Raw genomic sequence first — 12,314 nt, 5'->3', positions numbered from 1 at the left:
CGAGTGAAATGCTGTAAAGTCCCGATGAGTTCCCCCTGTGTCTGTATCTCTCCTGGAAGGAGTCTGTCCCGAGAAGGGGATCCAGCTCCTGCCACTCTCTGCAGAGGCACATGAGCAGTGTCCATCACCTGGGGACACAAAGGGTGACGTTTGCCAGACCACCCGTCATCTGAACCACTTAGATGTGTGCTTGTGGATGGGGTATGGAGCCTTATAGTGCAAATACCTATTTAATTGTCATTGCCAGAGGGGCTACCACTGATGCAGAGCACTGTTTTACATATCTTTAAATATAAGCATATAGGACTGACATTCCTACACAAATTACAAAAACACTTGAAGGATTATTCATGCCTTTTAACATGAGTATCCACAGAAGTCCCACCAGCTTTGCATCTCAGGAAATGGGATCCAGAGTTCAAGGGCAGGATGGTTTGGGCTCTGTGCTGGGATCTGGAAACTGAAACGTGCTCCCATCTCCCAGCCCCCTGTCCTCCTCAGTGAGGGTGTGAGACATTCTGCCAGCGAGGGCTGAACTCACAGCCATGACCAGTATCTTATGTCCAACTGCAGCCAATGGTGTCCTGCCAGCTCAGGATTGGAGCTGCCATTGCGGGAGGTGTTTCAAAGACATGGAGATGGGGCACTTTGGGACATGGTTTAGTGGTGGACTTGGCAGTGTTTGATTTATGGTAGGATGCTGTGTTATTAAGGGTATTTTCTAGCCTAAATGATTCTATGATTCTCTGATTTGGGTTGAAACCATTTCAGTTCCATCACCTCCAGCTTCCCTCAGAGGCGGCTGTTGTGTGGCACAACTGTCCTGGCTCTCCAGGCAGGTTGGGCACTGGGTTGGTGTCTGCATTGGCAGTTTTCCCCTTCCTGGGGTAAAAGGCTGTTGAGCAGAGACAGTTGCAGAGATTTGGGTCACAGGGTTTTGCAGCAATCCTGTCAAACTCTGAGCAGGATGAGCTTTGGAGCCCAGGAAAAATGGAGATGCTCTGAAGGGTGTTTGTGAACAGTGGTGCTGTCACTATTAACAGTAACAGGGAACTCCTTATTCTCACTGATGATCATGATAAGCTAAAGCTCTTTAATTTCGTTTCCTACAGTCATTCTTACTTCTCAAAACATCTACTACACCTAAGCAGTTTGATCTTGAAAGAAGTTCTTAGAACAATGCTTTTTCTCTTGCTTCTTCTTTGTTTTAATCATTTAAAGGGTACACCTCTTGGACAGAATTACCCCAAAATTGTGTTTCTTTCATTATTTTTCTACCTTTTGTTTATTTCTTATGTGGTGTGATGTGGAGGTTGCATAGGAGAACAGTTTCTTTTTGAGACAAAGGTGGCCAAGGAACAGATCCCCGGTCAGTGCAAAGGCCCAAAGGAAGCCAGAATCTGTATGTGTGTGCACTGACGCACACTGTCACCTGCATTTCCAGTCTCTGCAGTCCCAACAGTGCCGCAGAGTCTGGAGTTCTGAGCTCCCTCATCTGCCCTGTGTGACACGTGTAACATGGAACTACCCCAGTCCAATGGCTGGTTTTGATTCTCTTCACAGCCTGAAGCACCACATGGGTCAGGAGACAAGCCAGGATACCCAACCAGGACTCACATGCTCTGCTCTTACAGTTCAGGTGTTCCCGGGAATCTCAGCAGACATGTCACACTGATATCTGGGTGCAAGGAGCTGGTCAAGAGCCTTGTCTCCATTTCTGTAACGGTGGCTTTGCTGCCTGGCTGCTGTGCACACTCTGTAAATGGATGCTGACACCTCTTCAGTAACCTATTCAGAAAGGATCAACAAGATGGGAATGAAATGAGCGAAAAAGAAGAACCTGGGTTGGGGCAAATGAAAAAGGATGCAATAGATGTGCGTCAGGGCTGTTTGGGGGCACTTGTAAAGCAGCCCTGCACCTCTTTGAATTATTCCTGTGGTCAGGGAGAACCTGAGAGCTGTCCCTAATTTAAAAACATGAAGGGGAAGGAAGGACAGCATCATCCAGGCTGGATGGGACCTCAGGAGGTGTGTTGACCAACCTCCTGCTCACAGCAGGGTCAGACCAGATTGCTCAGGGCTTTATCCAGACACATCTTGGTCACTTTATGGGACAAAGTGGGTGCGCACTCCTGGGAAATAGCTTCCAGTGCTGGACTGTCCTCATGACTGGAAAGTTTCTCCCTTTCTACAGCACCTTTCCAAGCCCAAACATCCAGATGGCTTTTTACCCATCTAATTGCACACTAATACAGACCATAATATCCTACCTTGGACACAAAAATATTGCAGGGGGTGACACTGAATGCCTTGCTGACTTCCAAGTATCAGTCCACCACTGGTAACAGACCATCAACGTTCTCCCCACGTCCACAACCCTGTCCTTTCCTCACAGAAAGCAAAGAGGATGGACAGGCACAACCTGCCCTGGGCAAACCCCGTCACCTTCTCTTCCAGACACCCAGAAATGGGGTCCCAGTGGCCATGCTCTGGGGCACAGCCCTTAGTTCCCCTGCTCACCCATGGGCCATTTTGAAAAGTGCACACACTGTGTGGGAGCTGCCAGTGGTCAGGGAGTCCCCCCAGTCTCCATGAGCTTTCACAGATGGTGGAGAGTGGCCTCACTGTGACATGGTCCTGCTGTCCCAGCTCCTGGGATGCTGCCCCTGCTGTCCCATAGACTGGAGAGGATTGTGTTAGTTCCAGTGACCCCTGACTTGATCCCCATCCACTGTTGGTTATTCTGCCTCCAGTCACAGAGGCCTGGGAGACCTTGCTGGACAAGAGGGAGAACGAGAGGACACAGGGATTCTCACCTCTTATTATATTCATCAGTGTCCGCACAGTGTCTTTGTTTCTCCTTTAACTGTTCCTGCAGTAGTAACAGCTCATTATGGGCCCTTGAATTGCCTCACAGGTCTAGACTGAGTTCTGATCTGGACTGTTGCTGTGCTTGGAGGCTGCAGTCCTTGAGACCAGATGAACTCACTCCTGCCACCCTGCCTGGCAGTTCATTCCATCCGTGTCACAGCTCTGTATGCAGCACTGACAGCTCCAGCTCCCCAGTCAGGTCCCTGGCTGAGGACATGGCCTCACATCTGGGCTGAGCCACCCCAGCCGTGGTACCAGCCCAGCTCTGTCCTGCACAAGAAACCTGGTACCAAGTGTCCAAGAGCCCATGTGTGCAAAGGCTTTGAATCAGAACACAGACATGACATGGCCAAAAATTGATGGATGTCTCTCTAGACCTAGGAGTATGAAACCAGAACAAAATGCTTAAATTCTTTTAACTGAAGCTATTCCTTCCCCAGTTTGCAGAAATTAGATACATTCCTGTAATATTTGTGGTGTCCTGTCTAATGATGGGACAAGAAAATATGATTCTCATACCAATTCATTTTTTAAAATGAAAAATACAATGCTGGAAAGAAGTGTCTCTGAAGAGGAGAGAGAATCAACATCACTGATTACTACAACTTCGAAGTTGTGCCACTGGAGCCCCAGGGACACCTGGAGGAGCCAAGAGGGGACAGAGAAAGGGACATCATGGGCTGCTCCTGTGGTGCTGAGCTGGGCTGGGCTCCTGGGACACAGGGAGCTCATGGCAGCGGCAGCGCTGCAGAGAGACAGCTCTGCCCAGGAGCAGCTCCTCTGCACACGCAGCAGGGCTGAGGGCTCTGCCTGCCGCACCGAGGGCACAGGAGCCAGGCAGAGAAAGAGGAAAGGAAATGTGGGGGGAGGATTGCTGTGAGTTCACAAGGAGTGAAATCTTCACAGACAGTAAGTCTGTGGCTGCACATTATTACATCTGTAGATTTTGGTGGAATTTCCTACCGCTGGTACATCAAACGAGATACGTAAGTAAAACTATTAAAGACTTTCTTGTATAGATAAGGAGGACCTGCAGCAGAGCAGGGATTTCCTCCTTAAACCAACAGAGGGATAACACATGGCAGCTGCCTCCTGCTGAGGATGACTCCAGGTGTGAGAAGCTCTTTGTGCAGGCAGGGGTGCCCAGGGCTGTCCTGCAGAGCAGGGTCCCTGCACCCCAGCGCTATGCCGGGCAGGGACTCTGTCCCCTGCCAGGGTCAGCGCTCAGCCTGCCCGGGAGAGCCCAGCAACAAGGAGGGGAAAAGATGTGGAGGGAAGGAACAAACCCTATTGGGCTGGAAAGGTGCTTCTGCTGTGGAGAGGGTGCTGTGTGGCTTGGGGCTGTTCACACAACCACATCACCCCCAGCATTTTTCCAAGGAGATGCCTCAATGTCAAGGTCAATGCAAGGATTAGCAGACAGATAAGGAGATTTCCTGAGCCTGTCGTTTCAGTTTCCTCTCCCAAGGGGTGGGGGGTGCAGGAAAGGATAAAATGAAAATGAGCTCTCATGCTGAAACAAGTCACTGAGACTCCTGAACTGCAACTGTGAGTTATCAGTACATCTGCCAGAAGGCTCATGACACCCCTTCCCCACCCCTCTGCCTGTGCACAGATCCTGCATCACCTTGGCTGGACCCGTCAGCCTTAGTCTGACCTGTCCTGTTTTCCAGCCTGCAGACAGGAAGATGCCCCCAGGCAGTGCCTGTGAACAGGCAGGATCTGTAGGGCCAGGGGGAGGGCACAGAGGGTGGGATGGTCTGAGAGCACTGACAGGGAACAGACATGGACAGGGAAACACCTCCCAGGGGAGAATCTCCAGGCAGCAGGGAAATGATCAGAAATGAGAGGAAACTGAACCCGGAATTGTTATGGGAGGGAGAGCAGAGAAAAGTCCCTGTGACCCCCTGCAGGTCAGATCCCTCCTGTGAATAGCCCCCTGGCCTCCTGTCCCACCCAGCAAAGCCTCTGCCCTCAGGGCCGGGGGCTCCAAGGCATGAAGCAGCTCCTGTGCAGCCAGAGCTGCAGTTCCTCTGCAGAGCACAGGGGCTGAGAGCAGCTGCCCGGCACTGTTGGTGTCTGGGAGGTGGCTGCACAGCTGGGGAAGGGGGACGCTGTCTGAGTGCCCGGCTGCCTCTGCCCTGGCCTCTCTCACCCCCACCCTCAGCGCATTTTCCTTCTTGCTCCCCTGCTCTGGGTCACTGCTGTTGAGATCTTGTTCTTGCTGTCAAGCTCTCTGGGGATGGCAGTTTCAGCTGCAGAGTCACAGCCTGATCTTGTGGGTCCTTTCCTGCAGGTGTGTCCATGGGCACACGTGTCCCAGCTTTGCTCTGACCTGTGGGCTGTGGGCAATGCAGTCTGTGGGGGTGGGGAATGAGCCGTGTGTGTTCTGGGCTAAACGTGGTGTGCTGAGACCTTAGGAAAGGTTGGGACATGTCATGGTCTGAGGTGGGTCCCTCTGCTCTCAGCAGTGCCTGGTGGCTTTTCAGGGTAACATGGGAGTGTAATCAGCCCCCATCTCAGAAAGGTGCCAGCCCAGGGCAGCTGGAGCAGGACAGAGGGACAGAGCAGCTGCCCTCACTCTGCACTGACCCACAGGCACCCTCTGGTCTCACAGGACTTGCTCTGTTCTCCCTGAGTGCAGCAGAAATGCTGAGGGTTTCTGACACCCAACAACACTCTGCAGTGAATATGGGGGGATTTGTAAAAAAACCTTTAACTCCTAAACTGCCTTCACCATCTCTGTTCCCTATCACTGGGAAAGCAAGTGCTGACAGCCCTTCTGTGTTAGCAGAACCAGGACAGTCCCCACCGTTCCATGGCCCCACTTATGCAGAGCTGGGCTGACTTATCGACGGCCCATGGGCAGAGGCCCTGCCCTTGATTGCACATTTTCCAGCCCCAAGCAGGGCTGCAGCCACAGTGCTGAAGATGTTCTCCTAGAAAATCAAAAGGGTGTCTGTGTCTGACAGGGGAGGGTCTGTGGAAGTTGGTTTGATGTTTGTCAGAGAACACTTCCCTGGCTTCACACTGTCTTTTTCTTTCACATGACAGCGCCCCATGTTCAGGAAAAGCAAATGTCCAACAGCAGCTTCATCACCCAGTTCCTCCTCCTGCCGTTCACAGACACACGGGAGCTGCAGCTCTTGCACTTCTGGCTCTTCCTGGGCATCTACCTGGCTGCCCTCCTGGGCAACGGCCTCATCATCACCACCATAGCCTGGGACCAGCACCTCCACACCCCCATGTACTTCTTCCTGCTCAACCTCGCCCTCCTCGACCTGGGTGCCATCTCCACCATTGTCCCCAAGTCCATGGCCAACTCTCTCTGGGATACCAGGGTCATTTCCTACACAGGATGTGCTACACAGCTCTTTCTGTTTGTCTTTTTAGCTTCAGCAGAGTTTTACCTTCTCACCATCATGTCGTACGACCGCTACGTTGCCATCTGCAAACCCCTGCACTACGGGACCCTCCTGGGCAGCAGAGCTTGTGTCCACATGGCAGCAGCTGCCTGGGCCACTGGGTTTCTCAATGCTCTGCTGCACACGGCCAATACATTTTCACTGCCCCTGTGCAAGGGCAATGCCCTGGGCCAGTTCTTCTGTGAAATCCCCCAGATCCTCAAGCTCTCCTGCTCACACTCCTACCTCAGGGAACTTGGGCTTCTTGTGGTTACTGTATGTTTAGACCTCTGGTGTTTTTTGTTCATTGTGATGTCCTATGTGCAGATCTTGAGGGCCGTGCTGAGGATCCCCTCTGAGCAGGGACGGCACAAAGCCTTTTCCACCTGCCTCCCTCACCTGGCCGTGGTCTCCTTGTTCATCAGCACTGCCATGTTTGCCTACCTGAAGCCCCCTTCCATTTCTTCTCAATCCCTGGATCTGATGGTGTCTGTTCTGTACTCAGTGGTGCCTCCAGCAGTGAACCCCCTCATCTACAGCATTAGGAACAGGGAACTCAAGGATGCCCTGTGTAAACTCATATATTATTTTTTGTAAAGCAATAAACTGCCAATCTGCTTCTACATAGGTGTTTTAATGTAGCTAATTACAGGTCCAGCTTTCATCTGGATTTTTTGTTGTTATTAGTTGTTTTCTTATTGTGATAATGTTGTCATCCCCTTTCTAATTCACTGTCAGCTTTTCTTTTATAACTGTTGGCTGTGTCTAAACACAATAAAGGGCTCTTTAATGACTTGTTTTTCACTATATCCTTCCTGCAAGCCCTTATTAGAGTTGCAGGGATGGTTCCTGTGTTCATGAGAGGAGGGTAAAAGAGTCCATCCTGGCAGTCCTGCCAGGGAGCAGCAGCGCTTGTTCTTCCAGAGCTATTCCGGTTCCACTCCACACTCTCCTTCTCATCCCTGGTGTTGGTGCAAGGCCTGAGTGCTCTGGCAGCTTGGTCACCGTCCTGCTGTGTGTCAGTGCTGTGGGCACAGGCAGGGACAGGCAATGGGCACTGCTGTGACAGAGTTGGCCCCAGAACAGCCTTTCCAGATAGAAAGGTGATCTCCTATGGGCAGAGCTGGAAGGTTCAAGTCTTCATTTTCCTACAAAGTTTTTCTCAATAACGTGTCCAAGAAAGTAACCCTCAGATTAAACACCATTGTACAGCTGAACAGTGTGCGTGTGCAGGACTGGCACACAGCAGTGTCCTCTCACAGCCAGGCTCCTGCCAGAGACCTGCAGGACCAGCAGAGCAGGGCTGGGCTGTGCCCCTGTGCACTGGACACCCCATGGAGCCCCAGGTCAATCACCATGGACTGGCCCCTCACAACCACCATTTCCAGCACTGGCCTCTCACACACAGAGGTTTTTCTTCCATCCATGGATGGACACTCAATGAATAGTTCATCAGTCCATATTTGCCTTGTACAGATGAAATGTGAGCACGCACATCATGTACGTGAGGTGACATGAACCTGAGTGAGCACAAACACCATCAACTATTCCTTTCCATTCCGTGCAGGCCTGTGGCACAGGCGAGGTCCTGAGGTCACTTCATATTGGGAGGAACAACCTATGGGAAATCACCTGAATGCAGCACTGGGTTGTGCTTCCTTGAACTGAGCTCCCTGTGTCCATTCCTCGTGACGTGGGACATGTCAGATGAGTGCAGAACAGGTGACACAGCGCAGGGCTGAGGTGTCTCCCGTCCTTTGGGAGTGGCAACAGGAGGCCAGAGAGAAACTGGGACTACGGCCTCTATGTGTAAAAGGGACAGACTCTGTCTCTGAGCATCCCTGGGTACAGAAGGAGTCCACGAGGCCAGCTCAGACATGGATGCCTGACAGAACCTGACATTTGTGTGTGTGACTCCAGGAACAAACCCCACTGCCCCAGTGAGACTGATCTCAGCTGCCTTACACAGGATCATTGCCAGATCCCCTTGCCTGGGATTCTGGATTGTGCTCTCATAAGAACCAGGGTAATTAGGGAGGTCCTGGGGTCCTTGGAAAAGGCAGAAATCAAAGCCATGTTCAAGAAAGGCAAGCAAAGGCATTGGGAGCCTGGTCAGCCTTTCTCTGTCCCTGGGAAGGGATTGGACACGTCCTCCTGTAGAATGCGATTTTAACTCTTTTGGGGGTGATGCAAAGATGAGTCAAGGCCTTAAACAGGACAGTGTTCACCCAGCCTTGAGCAGGACAGTGAGACAAGATGAGTGAGACAAGGGCTCTCTTCAAGCAAGGCAAGGAAGTGAGATGGGTATCTACACCCTGTAGGGAAAGGGGGGCAGGTGTAGGACTATGTAGAGCACCGTTCAGTCTTGGTGAGGTCCTGGGTGCTAAGGAGGGGGATGGATGGGTTCTGTATTATGAGGTCAGTTGGGTCTCAGACACTCATAATCCAGTCAGAATCATGTGGCTGCGAAGGGACAGTGAGGCCAGTTCTGTGTCTGGAGGTGACAGCCCAGCAGGGACATGGCTGGGAAAGAACCTCTGCCCAAGGGCCCACAGGCCCTACCCAGGAAGAGAGACGGGTTGTCATGTCCATCCCACCTGAGAACATGACGGGACATGGGCAGGGACATGGTCGTGTCTGTCAGAGAAGCTGAAAGGCCAGCAGCACTCATGGGGTTTAGAAGATCATGGCGAGGTGACTTTTTTCTGGTCAGGTAAAGACCACAAAAAGCCTAAAGGGTTGGGTTCCCTGCATGAAGGGCAGTTTATGAGATGGTCGAGCTTTTCTTGATAGTGGGAAGAAGCAGGAAAGAGAAAAAAGGAGTCTACTTGGAAGGTGAGGAATGGATATGAGGAGTAAGAAATGTCACTGGAAGGGCAGTGCTGTGGGGCAAGAGGTGACCCAGAGGGAGCTGGATCAGCCCATGGTTTGTGTTCCAAAGAGCAGCCGGTGAGGGTGCAGACACAGCAGTGAAGGTGCAGAAATGCTGGGTGAGAGCAGGTGGGAAGCGAGATGGGTGTCTGCAGCCTGCAGGGAAAGAGGGGCAGGGGCAGCACCGTGTGGAACAGCCTGTGGTGGAGATGGCAAAGGGCGCTGTAAGGCTGGAAGGGACCCACAGAACCCAGGTCTGTGTCCCCTTGGCCAGGGCAGTTGTCTCTGCCACTGACCCCAGGAGCAGACATGTTGTCCTCATGGCACTGGGGCCTCGGTGCCTCCTTGCAGCCCCATGGGGAAGCTGGAGGTTGTTGTCCCAGTGTTGTCCTTCCCTGGGCCTTGCACACCCACATCCCACGGTCCCAGGAAGAGCCCTGAGCCGAGTGTGAGGGACAGGATCCCCCTTCCCATTGCCTGGAGCTCATGGCTCCTCCTTTCTGCTTCAGAAAGCAAACCAAGGGGTTTCTGAGCATCAGAGCTGAAGAAAAGACTCAAAGGAGACCTCATGGTGACTACAGCTTCCTCACAAGGGGAGAAGGAGGGGAAGGTACTGATCTCTACGCTCTGACGACCAATTACAGTCCCCAAGGGAATGGAAGAAGGGTGTGCAAGGGGAGGTTCAGGTTGGACATGAGGAAAAGGTTCTTTCCCCAGAGGTGCTGGACACTGAACAGGCTCCACAGGGAGGTGTCACAGCCCCAACCTGACAGTGTTCAAGAAGAGACTGGACAACGTCCTCAGACACACGGGGTGACCTGTGGGGTGTCCTGTGCAGGGACAGGACTTGGACTGCATGATCCTTGTGGGTCCTTCCAACTCAGGAGATTCCTTGATTCTATGAAATACTAGGTCATCATATGCATGTCCACTGTGTGCATGTGGTGAGATGAACCCAAGGGAGCACAAATGCCATCAGCTGTTCCATGGGGTGCCATAAAGGTCAGTGGGACAGAGATGGTGTTCAGGGGTCTCTTCCACCCTGTGTTACTGTAGGATTCCATGAATCTTTTCCTTAGAGATATAAAATGCCCCAGAGTAAATACAGCAGCTCCTCTGAGGAACGTTTCTCCACTCAAACCCTTGATAGGAAATCTATCAGATACATTGGATGAAAGCAGCTCAGTTTGATCTGCTCACACATTGGACCACAAGGAGGGTGATGGTGGGTACGATGTCGTGTGGTCACTTGTCTCAGGAACTCATAGTCCAGTAGGAACCAATGGGTGTGGAGGGCACTGTGAGGTCACTTCTGCCTCTGCAGGGGATTGGCCAACAGCAGGAACATGACTGGGAAAGGACTGTGAGGTCACACGCAGACGAGCAATGGGGCCCAATCAGCATGGCTTGATGAAAGGCAGGTCCTGCTTGACCAGCCTGGTCTCCTTCTGTGACAAGGTGACCGCTGAGCAGATGAGGGAAAGTCTGTCGTGGGCAGTGAATGCGCCACACGGGCTGTGGGTGTTGTGTCCTTAGACTGCAGTGAAGCCTTTGACACCGTGTCTCACAGCATCTCCTGGAGAAGCTGCAGCTCGTGGCCTGGATGGTGTATGTGCGATGGGTAAAGAACTGGCTGGAAGGCATTTTAGAGCCATTTGTCCCCTTCCTGTTCACATGGGCATCCCATGAATGCAGCACTGCTCTACCCCAGTGTAGACAGACACAAGGCCTTCTCCTCCTGGACCTCTCACCAATCCCACTGGTTTCTCCAGCACCCTCATCCTGGACTGTGGGATGCCCAGAACAGCCCTCGCAAGACAGTTTGACAAAGCCTTTTTTCTACACCATCCCCACATCCCTTCTCAGTCCCCTCATGTACAGCTCAAGGACCAGAAAGGTTGGGTACAAGTAGGGTATTGAGAAAAATGGTCAGGAAAGCTTTGAGGTGCACAGAGAGCCCATCACCATGTTGGCAAGCTGCTCTCTCTGAACAGGCCCAGAGGACCTGGACAGCATTTGCTGTGTCCCAGAAACTCGCCTGGAAGGTTGGGATATGGAGAAGAGGTTTGGTCTGGGAAGGGACAGACAGGGGCTGGTGGAACTGGCTGGTGTGACCGTGAGACGTCTCCCAAACACCTCAGAAAAGTCCTGGCTCTCAGGGAGGCTGCATGGTCCTCTGAGAAAGAAAATAGCAAACATGACTTATCATGGAAGCATAGAACAAGTGTTGCTGGAAGAGACCTTAAGGGGATCATCGAGTTCTCTCATGATCCCATTGTGATGTTGGGCTCTGTTTCAGACTGGAGCAGAGCAGGCGATGATGGGGCAGGACCCACCTGTGCTGTAGGTGACCATCTAAACCAACATCCCAGCCAGGGAACCAGCCAACACCTCAGTGTGACTCGCTCTGGGCAACGTGTGAGGAGTCCTGGGCAGGGCAGGTTCAGAGGGCATGAGGCGCTGTGCAAGACACAACATGATCTTGGCTTCATGCCTGCAGGCCCATCAGATGTCAGTTAATGTCAATGACAATTAAAATAAGAGGAACTGAAGACAAAGATCCAAAGCAGAGGCAAGTGTCAACATACTTTTTTTTTGTTTCTTTGGTGTAGTGTCTTTTCTTTGAAAAGGAAAGAGTTTTCCAGAGCTGGGCATGGATTCAGGACACAAATGTCTTAAGCTTCAGTGACACAAACACCTGGTGCCAGTGTAGATGCCCCGGGAACCCCTGCCCAGGCTCCACCTGCACTGCAAGGTGCTCTGGTCTCCCCAGGTCCTGTGTGATAGATGTCAATCCCAGGCCAGCACCTCAGGTACACTGAGCCCCTAAAATGGCCCTGGCTGTTTATGGTGAGACAGCTGATGACTGACGTCTGCCTGGAAATCTCCACTTTTTTGTTGTTGTTTTTTTGTTTTGGTATTTTTGTTTGGTTGGTTCGTTGGTTGGTTTGGGTTTTCTTTTTGGTTGTTGTTCTTGGTTGGTTGGTTTGGTTTTTGTTTTGCTTTGGTTTTGTGGGTGTTTTTGTTTATTGTGTTTGGTTTGTTATTTTCTTTGATTGGAGATTTTTGTTTAGTTGTTTTTTCAACATATTAAAATTTAAAAGAAAAAAGCCAAAAAGGGAATTATGGGGAAGTTTAATAAGGGAAGGAGAAGAAATATTGGTCTTC

At 51.6% G+C, this 12,314-nt stretch overlaps 2 protein-coding genes across 2 annotated transcripts in view; one reads left to right on the top strand and one right to left on the bottom strand.

Annotated features, from left to right (window-relative positions):
- Positions 1 to 12,314, bottom strand: part of LOC308050575 (olfactory receptor 14J1-like) — a gene marked incomplete at its 5' end in the record, with an annotated part of 296,725 nt that overhangs the window by 204,423 nt on the left and 79,988 nt on the right. The window lies entirely within an intron of this gene.
- Positions 5,949 to 6,872, top strand: LOC308050638 (olfactory receptor 14A16-like; the record flags this gene model as incomplete). Its single annotated transcript, XM_080360796.1, has 1 exon — positions 5,949 to 6,872. The coding sequence occupies one exon, from the start codon at positions 5,949 to 5,951 to the stop codon at positions 6,870 to 6,872; it is 924 nt and encodes a 307-aa protein (XP_080216922.1).

The sequence above is a fragment of the Nesoenas mayeri genome, assembly GCF_963082525.1.
Source record: "Nesoenas mayeri genome assembly, chromosome: 29".
Classification (NCBI taxonomy): Eukaryota; Metazoa; Chordata; class Aves; order Columbiformes; family Columbidae; genus Nesoenas; species Nesoenas mayeri.
This window is presented reverse-complemented; position numbering and strand designations above follow the sequence as displayed.